This window comes from Ranitomeya imitator, chromosome 10 (genome assembly GCF_032444005.1).
Source record: "Ranitomeya imitator isolate aRanImi1 chromosome 10, aRanImi1.pri, whole genome shotgun sequence".
Lineage (NCBI taxonomy): Eukaryota > Metazoa > Chordata > Amphibia > Anura > Dendrobatidae > Ranitomeya > Ranitomeya imitator.
Window position 1 is genome coordinate 134,266,582 of NC_091291.1, and position 21,248 is coordinate 134,287,829.

Below are 21,248 nucleotides of genomic sequence, written 5' to 3' on the forward strand. Positions count from 1 at the left end.
GGATGGGTACACAAAAGGCAAAAAACAGCCAAAAAGAGGCACTAAAAAGGCGGTGGATATAGCAGTGGTCACATTTTATGACTTGAGCGTACTGAACATTTATTGGAAACACACTGCAACAAATGACAAGCATTGTATTCACTCAATAGCCACAGTATATAGACATTGTGGTCAAATGTGCACGAGGCAAGGTAAGAAAAACTGCTGGCAGTGCCACAAGAGGAAATAAGCACAGTAATCACAATGAACATGGTGACATCTAGTTGTCAGTGTCCTGTTAGACCTTTCCCGGAGGTGTAACAGAGGTACGGCACAACAACATTGTATTCCATGGCTAAGCACTTACTAAATATATGTTAGGAAATCCGTCGGATCTGATTTACTGTCCTAATCCCGAAAAGCGGGCCCTGATTTGTTGGACTTGATGTACTTCTGATCGTCGCCCCTGGTCTGCGAGCGTCAGTAATTGTACCTGGTATAACGGATGTGATAATGATCCTGACCATTCCTGGTAATTTCTGCATTATTAATGGTTGTTCGTCCAGTTTCGTCTTGTGTTCTTTACATTTATATATTTCTTTATCGCCTCTCATTGGGGGACACAGGAACCATGGGGTGTATGCTGCTGCCACTAGGAGGCTGACACTATGCAAATAAAAAGTTAGCTCCTCCTCTGCAGTGTACACCCCACCGACTGGCATCATGCTCTTCAGTTTAGCTTAGTGTCAGTAGGAGGTGGACACGGGTCTTTCATTAGACCCTTATCTACCTCAATGTGCGTCGTTTCTTTTCAGGTTTTTCTGGAGGGATACAGGGTGAACAGTCACACCTGTAGTCCCACAAGGTGGACTATGAGTACGGCGTGTACTGCCACCCCGTATCCTCGTAGATCCCACAGCAGGACCAAGAGCCTAGCACACAAGCGTGCTTAGAAGTCCGGTCCTGGCTCCGTCCCCCACCCACTCGCCCACCAGAGCCTGTCGGTTGGAGGAGACGAGGACGTCCATCAGCTCCCTGGACGTCTGATATCTTCCCCGGATTGAGGTTAGTAAGGACGGCGTGGGATGTTTTAGGTGAGTATTCCTAGCCCCGGGGTCCCTTGGTTTTCCCTTTTTCTTGGCATTTCCAGGCCATCTTTTTCCCTGGCCTGCTGTCCTAAAGGGGTCCTGGGAATCGCAGATTGCCGCTTTCGCAGCACTTTCCGGGGTTCTTTCCAGCGCGGCTGGCTTTAAAGCTGATATTTTCCTGCGACCGCATGGGGCTTCGCCGCGTCCCGCTCCGGTGGTCGCCACCTTCCTAATTTAGGGCTCCGGCGGCAGCGCTTCTCCCTGCTATGCGGCGACTTTGCTGGCTGCCACGCCACTCTGCACCTCCCAGCCGAGCAGCGCCGTCACCGCGGCTTTAACCCGGCGGTTGTCGGCTCCGGCGGCAGTGCTTTTCCCCCTTGCTGAGGCGACTAAGCAGGTCGCCGCGCCGTTCACTAGAGGCCTCATCCTCCTGCCGGGCAGCGCCGTCGCCGCGGCTTTACCCCGGCGGTCGTCGGCTCCTAATCTAGGCCCCGGCTTCCCCTGGGCCTACCTCCAGCGGCAGCGCTTCACCCTTGCAGAGGCGACTTCGCTGCTGCGCCGCTCTCCAGAGGCCGCATCCTCCAGCCGGGCAGCGCCGGCGCCGCGGCCCCCCCCCTCAGGCGGTCGCCGAGCTTTAATCTAGGTCCCGGCTTCTCCCGGGGCCTACTTCCGGCGGCTCCTCTCCGCCCACTTCCCCACTACTCGGCGGGCTTTTCTCCCGCCCGGCCATCAGCCCTCGGTGTTGCTCCGCCCACCGGCGCCATCTTACTACACCCAGTGGACAAGTGCCTTAGCCCACGCACGCCTCTCTGTGCGCTGCAGTGGACTACTACGGGTATCAGATCCCTTCGGCTGCACCACTGCAGGATCCGCATTATATTCTAAGAGGATTTCTTCCCTGGGGGACCATCTTCAAGCTGTGTCCTGCGTCTGGAACTGCTTCGTCTGCGTGAGTAGCTGCACTGCAGACTGACACTCCCCTCTGCCTCCCCTGTCCCCTAACCTTCTGGCTTTTCTTCAGGGTCTTTTCTTTATAAAAAAAAAAAAAAAAAATGGCTACCTCTAAGGGAGGCCACTCTCGTCCTCTGTCAGGCCTGCAGCAATTCGATTGTTCCCACCGCCCAGGATCCCCCGGCCGCTCCACTCGAGAGTGATACCCCCACCCCAGGCTGGGTTTCCTCTCTGTCACAATCGGTGGCAGATCTAACACGGGTGTCGCTAACTCTTGTGTCCGTGCTGGACCGATTACCCCTGCAGGCCCCCGCAGTAGCCAGCGGTCGCAGGAACCTCCGTCGGAGCCTTCCATTATAGGCCGCAAAAGGTCCAGACAGGAACGCCGGTCTGAGTCCTCTTTTCGCTCCATCTCACCACACGGTCCTTCTCTGCGGTTGACTTTCCCCCGGTCCTCCTCCCCTGAGTCAGGCGAGGCGTTCTCTGATGCGCCTTCGGAGGATGTTTCGGAGCTGGATTCGAACCAAATCGCTACCAGGAGGGATATGGTTCAGAATCTCATTGGAGCGATAAATCTAACCTGTGGCATCACGGAGTCTTCTACGGAACCCGCAGATCAGGCGGTTTCGTTTAGACGGGCTAAACCACCTTCAAAATTTTTTGCTCCTCACCCGGAATTCGAGGAGATTATGACCAGAGAAAGAGAGAACCTGACCAGACGCTTTGAGAGGAAAGCGACTTGGCGTTTTATATCAATTTTCTCCGCAGCTCATCGCTAATTGGACGGCTTCTCCGTCGGTGGATTCTCCGGTTTCCAGACTATTCGCCAACACGGTCCTCCCACTGTCCGGATGTGCATCTCTGAAGAATTCTAACGATAGTCATAGAATCCTTCGCAAAGTCAGCCTTTGAAGTGGCCTCAGCCAGTCTTTGCCCAGTCTTTGCTTCCACTGGGGTTTCAAAATCCATATCCAAATGGGCCAATCAGCTCCGTCAGGGCATTCTGGACGGGGTTCCTTCCGGACAGCTGGCGGAACTTGCCAACCAGATTTCTCATGCGGGGAATATCTGGTCTCAGCCTCCCTGGACGCCGCGTCTTGTGCGGCTCAGGCGTCCAGCAACGCGATTGCCATCCGCCGGTCCGTTTGGCTTAAGGCCTGGCAGGCGGACTTGTCCTCTAAAAAGTCCCTTACCAGCCTGCCTTTTTCAGGGGTCTCGTCCTTTTGGTTCTAAGCTGGACCAATTCATTAAGGACGCTACTGGGGGCACAAGCTCCCTTCTTTCCCAGACCAAGCTTCGTCGCCCCCCTCCTAGACGTCAATTTTGGTCTTTTCGGCCTTTTTGTTGCTTCGCGGCATCAATCTCCTTCTCCCAGCAGCAACAGAGGCCACAGGCACGTCAAGAGAAGAAGGCGGTATCCTTTAGGCCCACTCCTTCCTGGCGTCCTCGCCACTCCCAGGGTAGGTCCTCCAGGACTGGAAGAACCACCTCGGCCAGACTCTCGGCTAGTCGACAACCCACCTCCCCGACTGGGCGGCCGTCTCCTCTTCTTCAGGGACGTCTGGATCTCCTCAGTAGAGGACGCATGGGTCAGGGATGTTGTATCCTCGGGATACAAACTAGAGTTCGTTTCACGGCCCCGGGATCGTTTTTTTCGAATCCCGACCTCCAAGAGATCCCGCTCCTAGTTCCGGGTTTCTTCGCAGCCATCACTTCTCTCCTCAAATTGCTGAGCAGGAGAGTTCGTCTGAAACACTTCAGGATGGAATCCCTTCGTTCAGTAATTGCTTCCATGGAGGCTCAGGAATTTCTGTGTTCCATAGATTTTCAGGAACGCCTACCTCCACGTTCCGATATTCCCGGGACATCACCGATCCCTGTGCTTTGCAGTGCTTCAGGAACATTTTCAGTTCGTCGCCCTGCCATTCGGTCTTGCAACCGCCCCAAGAGTTTTCACGAAGATCATGGCTGCGCTGATGGCCATCTTGAGGGTCAGAAGCCTGGTTCTGTTTCCATACCTCGACGACCTCCTCATCAAGGCTCCCTGCTTTTCTCAGGCCCACGAAAGCCTGTCCATCGTTCTCGACACCCTAGTCCGTTTCGGGTGGCGGGTCAACCGGAAGAAGTCCTGCCTTATTCCTTCTCGGCGCATCATCTTTCTGGGCATGCGCTTCGACACTCGTCAGACGAAGATCTTCCCGAAGACTAGATCCATCCATCGTCGGGACATACGCGTACTCCAGGGCCCTCGGTCTCCCTCCTTCCGGTCGGCCATGAAGGTTTTGGGGAAGATGCTAGCAACATTGGAAGCGATCCCATTCGCCCAATTTCACTCGCGACCTCTTCAGCAAGCCATCCTGTCTCAGTGGAACAGGTCCATCTTCTCCCTGGACCGCCCGATCCGACTCTCTCCCCAGGCCAAACAGTCTCTCAACTGGTGGCTCACGTCACCTCTCGTCTCCCAGGGCCGGTCCTTCCTTCCAGTTCCCTGGCAGGTGGTGATGACGGACGCCAGCCTGCTCGGCTGGGGTGCGGTGTTTCGCCACCTGACTGTACAGAGCCGCTGGTCGACGCAGGAGGCAACCTTGTCGATCAATGTCCTCGTGATCCGGGCCATTTTGTGTCCCTTCGTCTCTGGGAAAGGATTCTCAGGGGTCTTCCAATCCGAATCCAGACGGACAATGCCACGGCGGTGGCATATGTCAACCATCAAGGGGGGACTCGGAGCTCCTTGGCCGAGGTATCCAAGATCCTCCATTGGGCAGAGGCAACGGTTACAGTGATATCCGCGGTGCATATCCCCAGCGTGGGCAGTTGGGCCGCTGACTTCCTCAAACGCGAGGGCCTCGCGGCAGGGGAATGGTCCTTGCATCTGGAGGCCTTCCATCAGTTTTGTCTTCGATGGGGGACTCCGGATGTGGATCTCACGGCGTCTCGAATGAACAGGAAGGTTCCACAGTTCATCTCCAGGTCTCGCGATCCTCTCGCAGTGGGTGTCGACGCTCTGGCCATTCCTTGGTCACAGTTCGTGCTGCCCTACCTGTTCCCACCCCTTCCATTACTTCCCAAACTGTTAAAGAAGATCAAAGCGGAAGGGGTGCCGGTCATTCCAATCGGTGGCTGTTGAGACCGCAGTTATAAGAGCGTCCGGCCTTTCGGACCGGTTTATTCACACAATGATTCAGGCTCGGAAGCCTTCGTCTTCCAGGATCTACTATCGTACCTGGAAGGCATCTATGTCCTTTTCCCTGCCTTCCATTTTGGACTTCCTTCAGGCAGGACTGGATTCGGGCCTGGCTCTTAGTTCCCTGAAGGGCCAGGTCTCTGCGCTTTCCATCCTTTTTCAGAAGACTTTAGCTTCCCGACCACAGGTTAAGACCTCTCTTCAGGAGTGGCCCACACTGTTCCTCCGTACAGGGCCCCTGTGGATTCATGGGATTTAAACCTGGTACTGGACGTTCTGAGAGTTTCCCCCTTTGAGCCCCTCAGGGAGATTCCCCTGTCAGTCCTATCTTGGAAGGTGGCCCTTCTTGTGGCCATCACTTCTATCCGCCGCGTTTCCGAGTTGGCGGCCCTGTCTTGCCGTTCTTGGTCATCCACCAGGACAAGGTGGTCTTCAGGCCTCCGCCTTCCTTTCTTCCCAAGGTGGTTTCCACCTCAACAAGGTCATCGTTCTTCCTTCCTTTTGTCCAGCTCCGACTCATCCTTTGGAGCGATCGTTGAACAAGCTGGACCTCGTCAAGGCAGTGAGGATCTACCTGGATAGAACGTCCGCGTTCCGGGAGACTGATTCTCCTTTTGTCATTCCTGATGGCCCGCGCAGAGACCAACAGGCGTCTTAGGCGACTATTGCTCGCTGGATCAGAACGGCAATTCTGGAGGCTTACCGGGTCAAGAACAGAGTGCCCCCTCCTGGGATCAAGGCTCACTCTACTCGGGCAGTCGGCGCCTCCTGGGCGGTGCACCACATGGCTTCCGCCCTACAGCTTTGCAAAGCGGCAACTTGGTCTTCCATCCACACGTTCGCCAAATTTTACAAGGTCCATATCTACGCTTCGGCGGATGCCAGCCTAGGCAGAAGGATCTGGCAGGCGGCAGTGGTGAGTCCTCGGACCTGATGGAAGTCTGTTTTTCCCGCCCTAGGGACTGCTTTGGGACGTCCCATGGTTCCTGTGTCCCCCAATGAGAGGCGATAAAGAAAACAGGATTTTTGGTTGCTTACCGTAAAATCTGTTTCTTGGAGCCTCCATTGGGGGACACAGCACCCTCCCAATGTTTCTCAGTTCTCTATTTTATGTTCTATGACTGTTCTCACGTTTACAGTTCTCAAGTTTGTGGTTATGGTTTTCAACCTTGTTATTTATCTCCTACTGCTTTCTCACTAACTGAAGAGTATAATGCCAGTCGGTGGGGTGTACACTGCAGAGGAGGAGCTAACTTTTTATTTGCATAGTGTCAGCCTCCTAGTGGCAGCAGCATACACCCCATGGTTCCTGTGTCCCCCAATGGAGGCTCCAAGAAACAGATTTTACGGTAAGCAACCAAAAATCCTGTTTTTCCCCCCCTTTTTAGCAGCTTATCGTGCAGCGTGGTGCTGATTTTCGGGGGGCATCACGCTGAGGTTCTGGCTTTCTTCGTGCAGACCTGCGGTTCTGGATAATTTGCAGTGATGTCAGTAATTATTCTCTAGATGAAGTGTTGCTGTGAGACGCACGCTGCGCATGGTTTCTTCGTAATCAATCAGTCGGCCCCTTCTATTTGCAGACCTGACTCAGAAGCCACTTCTATTCTGACTGCATCGGCTGATGTCATGGCACCGCGAGCCGGCTGCGCTCACACTTTGGCTACTTCTACCTGGGGGAAAGCAGGAATTTCAAATTTTAGATATTTCTGTAAAGACCTGGAGAAATATAGAGCCACGTGGAATTACTAGATAGCTTCCTGTTCTTCATCTCATTTAATAGATAATGTGAATATGTAGACTATTTAAAAATTGCTTCTAAAAATCACTCTTAAGAGTCAGCCACCAAGTGTCTGTCTTCCATATAACTTTCTCTCTACAGGACGTGCGGGCGGGTCTTTGTCTCTTTACGGGAAGTGCGGGCGGGTCTTTGTCTCTTTACGGGAAGTGCGGGCGGGTCTTTGTCTCTCCTTGGGAAGTGCGGGCCGGTCTTTGTCTCTCTGGGAAGTGCGGGCGGGTCTTTGTCTCTTTACGGGAAGAGCGGGCCGGTCTTTGTCTCTCTGTGGGAAGTGCGGTCCGGTCTTTGTCTCTCTGGGAAGTGCGGGCGGGTCTTTGTCTCTTTACGGGAAGTGCGGGCGGGTCTTTGTCTCTTTACGGGAAGAGCGGGACGGTCTTTGTCTCTCTACGGGAAATGGGGGCTGGTCTTTGTCTCTCTACGGGAAGTGCAGGCGTGTCTTTGTCTGTAGGAAGTGTGGGTGGGTCTTTTTTTTTCTGCGGGAAGTGTGGGCGGGTCTTTGTCTTTCTGTGGGAAGTAGGGGTGAATCTTTGTCTCTCTACAGGTCATGGGGTTGCGGGAGTTTTTTTCTCTGGTGGAAGTGCGGGTGTGTCTTTTTCTCTACGAGAAGTGCGGGCGGGTCTTTGTCTCTCTGTGGCAAGTGCGGGCAGGTCTTTGTCTCTGCGGGAAGTGTGGGCGGGTCTTTGTCTCTCTACGGGAAATAAGGGCGGGTCTTTGTCTCTTCGGGAAGTGTGGGCGGGTCTTTGTCTCTGTGGGAAGTGCAGGCAGGTCTTTGTCTCTCTACGGGAAATGGGGGCTGGTCTTTGTCTCTCTACGGGAAGTGCAGGCGTGTCTTTGTCTCTGTAGGAAGTGTGGGTAGGTCTTTGTTTTTCTGCGGGAAATGAGGGCAGGTCTTTGTGTCTACGGGAAGTGCAGGCGGGTCTTTGTCTCTCTACAGGAAATGGGGCGGGTCTTTGTCTCTATCCAGGTCATGGAGTTGCAGGAGTTTTTTTCTCTGGTGGAAGTGCGGGCGTGTCTTTGTCTCTACGGGAAGTGCAGGCGGGTCTTTGTCTCTCTGCAGGAAGTGCGGGCGGGTCTTTGTCTCTCTGTGGCAAGTGCGGGCGGGTCTTTGTCTCTGCGGGAAGTGTGGGCGGGTCTTTGCCTCTCTACGGGAAGTGCAGGTGGGTCTTTGTCTCTACAGGAAATGGGGGCAGATCTATGTCTCTCTACAGGTCATGGGGTTGCGGGAGTTTTTTTCTCCCTGGTGGAAGTGCGAGCATGTCTTTGCCTGTACGGGAAGTGCGGGTGGGTCTTTGTCTCTCTGCGGGAAGTGCGAGTGGGTCTTTGTCTCTCCGTGGCAAGTGCGGGTGGGTCTTTGTCTCTGCGGGAAGTGCGGGCCGGTCTTTGTCTCTGCGGGAAGCGTGGGCGGGTCTTTGTCTCTCTATGGGAAATGGAGGCGTGTCTTTGTCTCTCTACGGGAAGTGTGGGCGGGTCTTTGTCTCTCTACGGGAAGTGCAGGCGGGTCTTTGTCTCTCTACAGGAAATGGGGGCGGGTCTTTTTCTCTCTACAGGTCATGGGGTTGCGGGAGTTTTTTTCTCTCTGGTGGAAGTGCGGGCGTGTCTTTGTCTCTCTGTGGGAAGTGGGGGCGGGTCTTTGTCTCTACGGGAAGTGCAGGCGGGTCTTTGTCTTTCTATGGGAAGTAAGGGTGGGTCTTTGTTTCTCTACGGGAAGTGGGGGCGTGTCTTTGTCTCTCTGTGGGAAGTGGGGGCGTGTCTTTGTCTCTCTGTGGGAAGTGGGGGCGTGTCTTTGTCTCTCTGTGGGAAGTGGGGGCGTGTCTTTGTCTCTCTGTGGGAAGTGGGGGCGTGTCTTTGTCTCTCTGTGGGAAGTGGGGGCGGGTCTTTGTCTCTACGGGAAGTGCAGGCGGGTCTTTGTCTTTCTATGGGAAGTGGGGGCGTGTCTTTGTTTCTCTACGGGAAATGGAGGCGTGTCTGTATGAAAGTGGGGACAGGTCTTTTCCTCTTGAGGAAGTGGGGGCAGGTCTTATGGGAAGTAAGGGTGGGTCTCTGTTGCTTTACGGCATGTGGGGGCGAGGCTTTGTAACTCTGCTCCTGCTTTTCTGTCTGTCAAACAAATATTTTAAAGAATTGCAGGACTCTGCTAATTGCCCAGAGAGGGAGGTGGCCAGTAACACTAGATGCCTCATAACGGTAGCAGTTACCACTTGGCTTCAGCATCGCAACTTGGAGGAGATTTAAATTCTAGGTTCAGTTCCTTTTTTTTTCCTTACTGGCTCTAACTTATTGAGGTATGGAGGCAAGATTTCTGAAAGTGTCTCGATGTAAGTTTTTTATTACCCATGTAGAACAGTCTTCGGCACTCAAGTTGTACCACCTCTGTGTACTAGCCATTGCCGAGAACACATTATAGGACCTGCCATTTACTTGGATCACCCTGCAAGACCCTCCTCATACCAGGAACCCCCCACATCACTCACCACCTACCGGGAACACCCCACAAGACCCATCACCTACTGTGAACACACCACAAGACCCGCCGCCTACCAGAAACGTCCCACAAGATCTACCACATACCCTGAACAAGCCGCAAGATTTGCTGCATATTGAGAATGCCCCGCAAAGCCCGCCGCCTATGTGGAACACCCCACAAAACCCGCCGCCTACCTGGAACGCCCCACAGGACCCATCGCCTACCAGGAACGCCCCATTAAACCCTCCGTCTACCGGAAATTTCCCATAATACCCGCTGCCTACGGAGAACGCCCCAGAACACCTGCCACATACCCGGGACGCTCCACAAGATTTGTTGCATATTGAGAGCATCCCTGCAAGGCCCATCGCCTACCTGGAACGCCCCACAAGATTTGCTGCATATTGAGCAAGGGCAGCCGCCTACCTAGCACACCCCGCAAGGCCCGCCACCTACCGGGAATGATCTGCAAGGCCTACCAGGAACACCTCACAAGATTTGCTGCATATTGAGAATGCACCTGCAAGGCCCGCCGCTTACCTGGAACACTCCCACAAGATTTGCCGCATATTGGCAACGCTCCCCCAAGGCCCGCCGCCTGCTGGGAATGCCGCGCAAGATTTGCTGCATATTAAGTAAGGCCTGCCGCCTACTGGGAACGCCCCGCAAGTCCCTCCGCCTACTGAGAAAGCCCCAAAAGATATGCTGCATATTGAGCAAGGCCCGCCACCTACGGGGAACACCCCCGCAAGACCCACCGTCTTAGCCGGAATCACCTGCTATTTTGGCGATTACCAGTCTACCCACTTTTGTCAGACTCCCTCAGGTCTTTACCGTTGCTCATTTTTCCTGCTTCTATCACACAGTTTAACATTCTCTGGGGAAAAAGACTAATTGGCAAATGTTTTTTTTATTATTTCCTGATTTGTAGCACTGTAGTCACAAGTGAACTGATCCGGAACAGAACTAGTTAATCTTGAGGTGTTATATATAGATCTTAGATCCTCACGATTTTCTTTTGCCACCCTCTCACTTAGTTAATTGTGATATGTTGTAACAAGAAGTGCGGCTAATGAGTCTTTAATAAGCTCGCTGGTGGGGACAAAAGAAGCCAAAAAGTACCAGTGTGATATTTTTTTGGCCGGCGGTCCCCGCTCATAAACGGGGCTTTGTCTTTCTTCCACCCGCTCTTCCATTGTGATGGGTAATAACGCAGCTCTTGTCCTATCTTCCAACAACCCCATTTTCCCAAAGGGTGGGCTGCTCGCGGGGAGAAGCCGCGCTTGTTACCATCCTATTCAGGACCCGACTCGCGAGTTTAGTACGGAGCGCCGCACGCTGCCATCAGCAGCACATTCAGGCGAAATCAGCGCGGGCTGCGGCTCTGAAAAGCTCGTCAGCTCTATTGTCAGCGGCTATTAGAGGAATGGTACAGATTGGATCAACGGGGAAGGGAGTAATAACAACGTGCGCTTTTTGGCGTGAAGTCTTCCGCCTGAACGCTGCAGAACAAAAAAAATTCCAGCAGGTTGAAAATTTCCGAAACAATTTTAACTGTTTGTAGTGATTCCTCGACTTAGTCTGGGGCTCGTCCTTGTGGCGCGGCATTTCATTTTTTTAAGTATAGGCAGAACGCAGAAACAAATTATGAAATTAAACAAGAAATAGTCATCCACGCCGAAATCTACTGGGCTGGCGGATAGATAAAGCCTTTTCTAATCCAAGGGGCTTGGTTTTGCCGAGTGTCTGTAGACAGAGCAGAAAGGGGGGAGCCTCCTGCTGCAGTTAATTGTCGTACAGACACACACAGGATGGAGAAGAGGAAAAACTTAGAAATGATCGACTAAAATGATACAAAAAAAATCGTTGTCCTCATAGTTTGTTAGTCTGCCTAATTTTGCGTGTAGAAATCCTGCCGAGAACTCAAAGGTTCATCTCCTCTTTTTTGGCTGGTTGACACGCTCTGAATCAAGGAGGTGGAGCTTACAAGCCTATTATCTGCAGAGTGGGGAGAGGCTCCTGCTGCAGCTAGTTGTCTTACAGCCACACACAGGATGGAGAAGAGGAAAAACTTAGAAATGATCGATTAAAATGATATAAAAAGAATAGTTGTCTTCAGTTTGTTAGTCTGCATCATTTTCATGTAGAAATTCCGCAGAGAACTCAAGGGTTCATCTCCTGCTCATCTGTTACATTCTTGGTTGGTTGACACCCTCTGTATCAAGGGGATGGAGCTTATATACCTATTATCTGCAGAGTGGGGAGAGGCTCCTGCTGCAGCCAACTGTCTTTCTGTCTCCCACAGACAGGTGACGAAGATGAGAGAGGAAAACCTAGAAATGAGTTATGAAATGAAGCAAGAAATATAATTTTTAAGACCTCATTCATATTAGTTGATTGTTGGCCGCATGACGTCAGCTGTCCCATTCACGAGCACGCTTTCAGTGGTATCTATGAGAAAGCCGCAGCTTATCCATAAGAGAAAGCAACCGGCAATCCGAAATTGGACTTATTTGATCAACATTTTCCCCAATGACGCCATACTCGTGGATCTCTGAAATCCCGCATTGGACAGGGTTATTCATACAAATTATGTAGTAGATGGACAAGGCTCAACTCAACCAAAAGGGTGGGTCTTGGCTGTCTGCAGATAGAGGGAGAGGCTTCTGCTGCAGCGAGTTGTCTTACAGCCGCACTCAGGAGAGTGAGGAGCAGAAGACATGTCTGGACAACCTTCACGGTCTCTTATAGATCCTAACAAATAGGAAGATATGGCCCGGTTCCCATGCATTCAGTACATGGTGGATCCCGACAGAGCCCATTCACAGTAAATGGGGTCCGTTGGTATCAATCATGTGACAGATCCTAAGACTCGGAAATGACCGTGCACCTCCAGAATGGACTATGGGGCCACCTGCACATTTTCCTACGCTTTCGGAGTCCGTCTAAAAATGTTCTGCAATTCGCCCGACTGGATTATTTCTTGTTTTCTCTCGCTCCCGACTGTTTAAAATTGCCGAAGCTATTAAAAGAAGTCACCAGAAAGCTTGGAAAGCCGCAAAATGGGACGAAGACTTAGTCTCCAAATTGAATGTAATTGCTTCTTCACATCACGCAGGTTCTCCTTTGTGCTGATCTCGGCTCGGTGCAGCCGAGTAATTCAGGCATGTGATTTATTTCTTCTGAGCTCTGCGTGAGACATATTTATAGGGAAGATAATATCACCGGCTGGAAGTGGCCTCCTCCGTGACGTCAATCCTCAGTTTGTTTTGTTGTCCCTCGGAGAAGCGTCCCGCGGGCACACACCGCCTCGCTTTGTGCCTAACCTGCCACCGTGTAGAGGCCGATCCGGGCACGGACCTGGGGAGGTGGAACGGTCAGTGACACGGCAAAACCAAGAGGATGAGACTCCTCTAGCAAAACGGCAAATTGTGATTCTGCTTGGAAAATTAGTATTGCATCTGCTGCCAAACTTTACGACGACGGCAATGTCCTTCCTCCCACTAATGCCCTGGACACTCGGACATGGGTGCAAAAATGGAGCGTGCGTAAGGGGCAGTCCAACGTCTATTTTTGGGTCTAAAAAGGATTGGCAATAGTGAACCTTTTCCCTTCTACCTATGGTGATATCAATGCATGCTCAACCCCAAGAGTTCTCAGAGATATCAGATAAATAGGTCTGGGGGGTTACTGTTGAGACCCCTACCTGGTGTAAGGAGACTTATAGGCTAAAAAAATATTGAGGAGGAAGATAGTTGGACCTCTAGTGCCATTAGGTCCAGCCCTTATACGAACACCGACCACTGCATATTTAACCAAACCGTATTCATCACCGAAAAACAGAGAGGCCCACTTATCTCATCCGTACATTGTAGGGTAATTTTGGCCGGTTGAGATCTAGAAGATACTGTCTGAAGCAACAGTGTCCCCTCGACCTTCTCCAGAGGCCTTTCACCCAGTCGACCAGTTTCTTGCTCTGCGCTGATCAAGAGCATGAGCCTCAAAACAGCTGATTTCAGGTGGGTGTTCTGTACTTTTGGAAAAGATTTTGGTTTGGCTAAATATCCTTCGTTAAAGAGACAATGACTTTTTGCTTCCTCCAGCTGCCTGACCCCCTGGAAAGACTTTTATTTTCCAGTTCTCCACAGAGCAGGGGGTGCATCCTGTGTTGGATGAGCTGTCCTCAGTATGTGGCCCTGAGCATAATAAGTGAACGACTGATATAAGTGGTAAGAGACAAGTCCAGACAGGGTAAGGCTGTGTGCACACGTTGCGGGTTTTTTTTTGCGTTTTATTTCGCTATAAAAACGCATAGAAAACGCATACATATGCATCAAATCATTTAGAATGCATTCCGCAATTCTTGTGCATATGTTGCGCTTTTTTCCGTGAAAAAAAACGCATCTCGGTAAAAAGAGCAGCATGTTAATTATTTTGCTGACTTTTTGCGTTTTTCCAACTAATATTATTGCATTTGGAACCTCTGGAAAAAGCCGCGAAAAAAAAAAAAAACGCATGCGGATTTCTTGCAGAAAATGTTCGGTTTTGTTCAGGAAATTTCTGCAAGAAATCCTGACTTGTGCACATAGCCTAAAAGTTCAGCCAAGTTCCTACTCTGTGCTGACGTCCTGTGTCTCGGCAGAAGCCCCCTCGGGGAGCAGCATGAGGCTTATGAGGACAGCCCCCCAATTCCTGTAATCTGTCCTGCTTGTTTGTAACTGTAGACTGATGAGTCTTTACAACAGGCAGCAGCTCCGATGGGAGACACTTGGCAGTCAGAAATATTAGGCAATTATTCAACTTAAAAAAAAAATACTTTTGGTGAAATTATATTGTGCTTTTGTTCATGGCTCGATTGACAACCTAATAACTATAAGTTTGTAAAATGGACAGAGTGCTGTCATCAAGAAAATTACTGGGGTACGTTGTAGCTGGAACCTACCGTATGTCGGCCAGGAAGTTTTCTGAGCCCAAATTATTGAGTTTTCTTCTGTAATAAATTTACTCCAGGGCTACTGTAGGTTCATATGAAATCCCAATATTTCGAGTTTTGCCACCTGTACGAGCCCCAATGAACGCTAGATCATAATCCCTCTGGGTACGGAGGGAGCGGATTACATGTCACATACACCATCACATCATAGCAGATCGTGTCGGGGGTTTCACCCAAGGAGATTGTAAGGAGATAATTGGGAATTCATTGTTTCAAGCAGAACTCGTTACTCGGGACCCTCGCGGCTTCTGGAAGATGATCATTTCTTCCATCTCGGTGGCTCTTAACTTCCCGCGAGTTCTTCTTTGTCTTCCGTCTACCAGCAAGCCAATTATGTTGTTGTTTTGTGCCCATTATAACTGGCGCTGTGTCTTTCCCCGGAAGCGTCCTTGTAGGTTATGACTTAACCGTTTAGTAGCCGCTCGCATTACTTGCGGCACGCTTCCTTTGTCTACAGAACAGGGCACACCGCTTTCCAGCGTGACATTACTGGAGGCGTTGTGGCCTCTGCCGGTGACGGTGCCCTGAACGCGGCAGCAAATTTGTTTTGTAGCTCGGCTGGTATAGAGGGATTGTCTCACACAGGCTGCACGTTGTAGTGGCTTACACAAGTTATTAACCATTTAGAGGTGATGGCATCCATTATTCTAAGGACTGGTAATTATAGATTGCTGGCGATCTGACCAATCAGCAGAATGGGGCACTTTTATTCCCTAATGCCCGACCCGTGGGGCTGCGGAGCACTGGGCTTGGCTTTTTCCAGCGTGGTGTGGCGTTTGGACATGTGCGCTTACTGTCGCCACACTGAACACAGTTGAGGGATGTATTTTCTAGACATGTTTCCTTATTCCTTGCTGTTTGGCCTACTTTAAATCAATATTTCCTGCTTTGTTGCGGTTTGACTCCTTTTAAAGACAACCTGTCACTTGCCGTGGTTTTTTTTTTTTATTTTTGCTTCTTCCTCTGGTGTAGATGACACTGTTCTCCTGAATTCAACACTGATTTTATTTTGATCCTGTGCCTCCATTCCGGAAGTATGGATTCTTTATTCCCTATATAGAAATCTAGTCTTTTTTTCCCAAGCGGGCATGGTCCTCAACTGTTCTTCGTGGGAGGGGTCCTCAACTGTTCTTCGTGGGAGTGGTCCTCAACTGTTCTTCGTGGGAGTGGTCCTCAACTGTTCATCATGGCAGTGGGCCTCAACTGTTCTTCGTGGGAGTGGTCCTCAACTATTCATCATGGCAGTGGGCCTCAACTGTTCTTCCTGGGAGTGGGCATCAACTGTTCTTCCTGGGAGTGGGCGTCAACTGTTCTTCCTGGGAGTGGGCGTCAACTGTTCATCATGGCAGTGGGCCTCAACTGTTTGTCGTGGGCACGGGCCTCAACTGTTTGCCGTGGGCATGGGCCTCAACTGTTTGCTGTGGGCACGGGCCTCAACTGTTTGCCGTGGGCACGTGTGTTGTGAATTCTGTGGCTGAATTCACTCCTGTGGTCACAAGTGGTACTGCAGCTTCTGAGCTTCCTCCCTCAGGTGTTCTGGTGAGCTCGTTGGCTGCTTTGTTATTTAACTCCACCTGATTCTGTCTTCCTTGCTCCTTGTCATTGTTCCAGTGTTGGATCTGAGCTTCTGGATCTTTCCTGTGGCCTGCTGCTCTGCTTAGATAAGTGCTTCTTTGCTTTTGTTGCTACTTTTTCTGTCCAGCTTGTTAATTCGTTTTGCTGGAAGCTCTGAGACGCAAAGGGTGTACCGCCGTGCCGTTAGTTCGGCACGGTGGGTCTTTTTGCCCCCTTTGCGTGGTTTTTTGCTTTAGGGTTTTTTGTAGACTGCAAAGTTCTCTTTGCTATCCTCGCTCTATCTAGAATATCGGGCCTCACTTTGCTGAATCTATTTCATCCCTACGTTTGTCTTTTCATCTTGCTAACAGTCATTATATGTGGGGGGCTGCCTTTTCCTTTGGGGTATTTCTCTGAGGCAAGTCAGGCTTGTTTTTCTATCTTCAGGCTAGTCAGCTCCTCAGGCTGTGCCGAGTTGCATAGGTAGTGTCAGGCGCAATCCACAGCTGCCTTTAGTTGTGTTTAGGATAGGTTCAGGTATTGCGGTCTACAGAGATTCCACGTCTCAGAGCTCGTTCTATTGTTTTTTGGGTTATTGTCAGATCACTGTATGTGCTCTGATTGCTGGCACACTGTGTCACTGGATTGCCTACATAACACACGTGCCTCAACTGTTTGCCGTAGGCACGGGCTTCAACTGTTTGCCGTGGGCACGGGCTTCAACTGTTTGCCGTGGGCACGGGCGTCAACTGTTTGGCACGGGCTTCAACTGTTTGCCGCGGGCACGGGCCTCAACTGTTTGCCGCGGGCACGGGCCTCAACTGTTTGCCGCGGGCACAGGCCTCAACTGTTTGCCGTAGGCACGGGCCTCAACTGTTTGCCATAGGCACGGGCCTCAACTGTTTGCCGTGGGCACGGTCTTCAACTGTTTGCCGCGGGCACGGGCCTCAACTGTTTGCCGTAGGCACGGGCCTCAACTGTTTGCCGCGGGCACGGGCTTCAACTGTTTGCCGCGGGCACGGGCCTCAACTGTTTGCTGTGGGCACGGGCCTCAACTGTTTGCCGTGGGCACGTGCCTCAACTGTTTGCCGTAGGCACGGGCTTCAACTGTTTGCCGCGGGCACAGGCCTCAACTGTTTGCCGCGGGCACGGGCTTCAACTGTTTGCCGCGGGCACGGGCCTCAACTGTTTGCCGCGGGCACAGGCCTCAACTGTTTGCCGCGGGCACGGCCCTCAACTGTTTGCCACGGGCACGGACCTAAACTGTTTGCCGCGGGTACGGGCCTCAACTGTTATTACTATGCTGGCCAACTATATTAATATGCTGGGAAGATAGGGCCATGTCTCGGGAACGGAAAGGCACAGGAAGAAAAGAAAAACATCGCCGGATTCAGGAGAGCAGCAGCATTTACACCACATTTAAAAATAAATTACTACATATTTATAACAAGTTGTGATTCATTTTGTAGGCATCTTTCAAAACTGTCTATTTAAAAAGTATCTAAGACACATAATAAATGTGGTGCTTGTAGCCTCCATGAAGGAGCCTACGTCTCTGCCCCCTGGCACTCGATGATGTGCTTGGTGCACTGAAGTCCTGGCAGTCGGCGCTCGTACGTCTCGCTGATGACAGACTTATCTTTATCAGGAATCTTTATACTCTCGGCTAAATCAACAAATGATCTGTTATCTGAGAAGAGCCGACGTTCTCACTGTCGCTGACTGAGAATGATCCGTGTTTGCGTTTTGACTATTTTCTTTTTTTTTTTCTCCTATCTGAAGACAGAGAAGGCGAGTGACAGCGATCACATCAGTCACACTTCATTTAGAGGATAATTTGTTGCTTGGTCTTCAGGTTTGTAGACATCATCCTCCTCGTTTATAGGAGACGGTCTGATTAATCCCAGGAACTGATGATCGTTTGTCACGTTCCCCCGAGACCTGATTACTCCGCTCCCGAGGATTTAGGATCACGCCCGAACAGCATCCTTGTATAAATCGATATTACTTATTACTGTTTTTATAAATTGTCATCAAAGTAATAAATATCCACCTTCAAAGTCATCAAAAACTAAAAACATTGCTAAAATTTAATGTGAGAAGTTAATATTTCTGGGGTGCAGACGATGGCCGCTTGGGGTGCATGGTGCATTTTTTTTTTTTTGCAGGCCCTGAATGATTAATCCAATTAAAACCTCACTTTCAGGCCCAGTTCACTTGTTCAGTATTTGGTCATTTTTCGCGGTGGTGTAATGTATGTCGCCCTTTGCTTTCTTGTAGGTGGACATTGCCAAGTGTCACTATTTGGTTGATTTAGATACGGCAACTAAGACGGCACGGGAGCCAAGGTACTCCGCAAAGGAGGAATGGACGGTGATAGCTTACAAGCCTTTCCTGGATGCTTCAAGGTAAGAATGACGGGGACCAGCCACCATGCCAGAAGCAGCAGGCACTAGAATAGTCGTGGCCCTTTACTTTAGCTCTTATAGTCTAAAATTTGCAAAATTTGTCGCATGTGGCACCTGCTCAAAGGATTGCAACTTCTTGCTTTTTGTCCCCAGCGCTGGCACTATTCTAAAAAGTGGGTGTGAGGGTTAGCAAAGGGGCACCGTGCAACACACGTACTGCAATGTGGCGCTTATCTAAAAAGTGGATGTGAGGGTTAGCAAAGGGGCACCGTGCGACACATGTACTACAATGTGGGGCTTATATAAAAAGTGGGTGTGAGGGTTAGCAAAGGAGCACCGTGCAACACCTGTACTACAATGTGGCGCTTATCTAAAAAGTGGGTGTGAGGGTTAGCAAAGGGGCACCGTGCAACACACGTACTACGATGTGGCGCTTACCTAAAAAGTGGGTGTGAGGGTTAGCAAAGGGGCACCGTGCAACACATGTACTACGATGTGACGCTTACCTAAAAAGTGGGTGTGAGGGTTAGCAAAGGGGCACTGTGCAACACACGTACTACAGTGTGGCACTTATCTAAAAAGTGGGTGTGAGGGTTAGCAAAGGGGCACCGTGTGACACATGTACTACAATGTGGGGCTTATATAAAAAGTGGGTGTGAGGGTTAGCAAAGGAGCACCGTGCAACACATGTACTACAATGTGGCGCTTATCTAAAAAGTGGGTGTGAGGGTTAGCAAAGGGGCACCGTGCAACACACGTACTACGATTTGGCGCTTACCTAAAAAGTGGGTGTGAGGGTTAGCAAAGGGGCACCGTGCAACACATGTACTACGATGTGACGCTTACCTAAAAAGTGGGTGTGAGGGTTAGCAAAGGGGCACTGTGCGACACACGTACTACAGTGTGGCACTTATCTAAAAAGTGGGTGTGAGGGTTAGCAAAGGGGCACTGTGCGACACATGTACTACAATGTGGCGCTTATCTAAAAAGTGGGTGTGAGGGTTAGCAAAGGGGCACCGTGCAACACACGTACTGCAATGTGGCGCTTATCTAAAAAGTGGATGTGAGGGTTAGCAAAGAGGCACTGTGCGACACATGTACTACAATGTGGCACTGATCTAAAAAGTGGGTGTGAGGGTTAGCAAAGAGGCACTGTGCGACACATGTACTACAATGTGGCGCTTATCTAAAAAGTGGATGTGAGGGTTAGCAAAGAGGCACCGTGCGACACATGTACTTCAATGTGGCGCTGATCTAAAAGTGGGTGTGAGGGTTAGCAAAAGGGCACCGTGCAACACACGTACTGCAATGTGGCGCTTATCTAAAAAGTGGGTGTGAGGATTAGCAAAGGGGCACCGTGCAACACGTGTACTGCAATGTGGCGCTGATCTAAAAAGTGGGTGTGAGGGTTAGCAAAGAGGCACTGTGCGACACACGTACTACAATGTGGCACTTATCTAAAAAGTGGGTGTGAGGGTTAGCAAAGAGGCACCGTGCAACACACGTACTACAATGTGGCGCTTATCTAAAAAGTGGGTGTGAGGGTTAGCAAAGAGGCACCGTGCAACACACGTACTACAATGTGGCGCTTATCTAAAAAGTGGGTGTGAGGGTTAGCAAAGGTCTGCCTTAGTATGCCTACGTCAGACCCTGCCAGCTACGCACCACAAAGCCGAGTGCCATCTCCACCAGTCCTATAGAGAATGAATGGCGCGGTGGCGCACGTCTCCAATCTGGCGATAACTTTTAATAATGGGATTAATCCCTTTATTGCAATGCTGCCAATGAAGTCTCCAACTAATCCTGCAAGAAGAGTAATCCTTCATACGGCTACAGAGAAATGACAAGTTGTGACTTTCTCCCGATGTGGGTTTTATCGTGGCATCACACGAGATAATAATAGGGCTGAACGCTTCTGTGGTCCCCAAACCTGTTCTCTCCTTTACAGGCACCTTACCTTATCTGTTCTGTGCCGGAGATGTCGAGGAGAGTTATCACACTGTCACCGGAGCCCTATCTATCCCCTCTAAGGACGTCATTAAAAGCAAAGCCGTCCCCTCCCCCATCATACACTTTTTTTTTTTTCTGTCTTCACTTGCGTCATTAGTAGCCCCTCAGGTGCGGAGGATGGGAGTCACAGTCCCAAGGTTAGGACATTATCATTACAGACGTGCGTCCCAACGCTTACACGGCTCCGCGTTTCCCTCCGGACATCAGACGCTGGGGTTGGTTGTGGTTTTTGCTTTCTAGTCCCAAGGGCTCATGGAAACAAAATCTTGGCTCAGCCATGCGGGCATTGTTCTGCTGCCATTTGTCAGGTTAACTCGTGCAGCATTGACGTCAAGGCCAATGTCTCTTCTTAGGCTGGGATGCGGGCGCTGCGAGGATTCCATCAGTCCCCCTGCCTCCATCCATACGGCCGCGTGCAGCGCTAACTAGCCGGACTCATTCATCTTCTCTGCCTCGCTGCAGCCCAGGGCTTTCATTACTACAATAGAGGGGAAAAAAGGGTTATGACCAGAACAATTTGAACGTGCACAGCCATGGCTTGTAAGTTTATATCTGGATTTAATGATTTTGAAGCTTTGTGTAGCCGTCTGTAATAAAATCACATTACATGCAGCAGAAGCCAACCAATATATATACTGTGTATATATGTATGTATATATATATATATATATATATATATATATATATATATATATATATATATATATATATACACACACACACACACCTAGGGATTAGATTACAACTACTTGTTGAATTCTACTGAGATGCAAGTTGAGAGGCAGACAGATGGTACTGCTGCTTTGTAGTGTTTCTTATCCC

The 21,248-nt window shown here is 50.5% G+C and overlaps 1 protein-coding gene across 2 annotated transcripts in view; it reads left to right on the forward strand.

Annotated features, from left to right (window-relative positions):
- ALG9 (ALG9 alpha-1,2-mannosyltransferase) overlaps nucleotides 1–21,248 on the forward strand; it is an 85,826-nt gene that overhangs the window by 47,351 nt on the left and 17,227 nt on the right. For both annotated transcript variants that reach the window (XM_069741893.1, XM_069741894.1), the window contains exon 14: nucleotides 18,289–18,416. In XM_069741893.1, coding sequence (XP_069597994.1) covers nucleotides 18,289–18,416 — 128 coding nt within the window. The remainder of the gene's footprint in view (nucleotides 1–18,288; nucleotides 18,417–21,248) is intronic.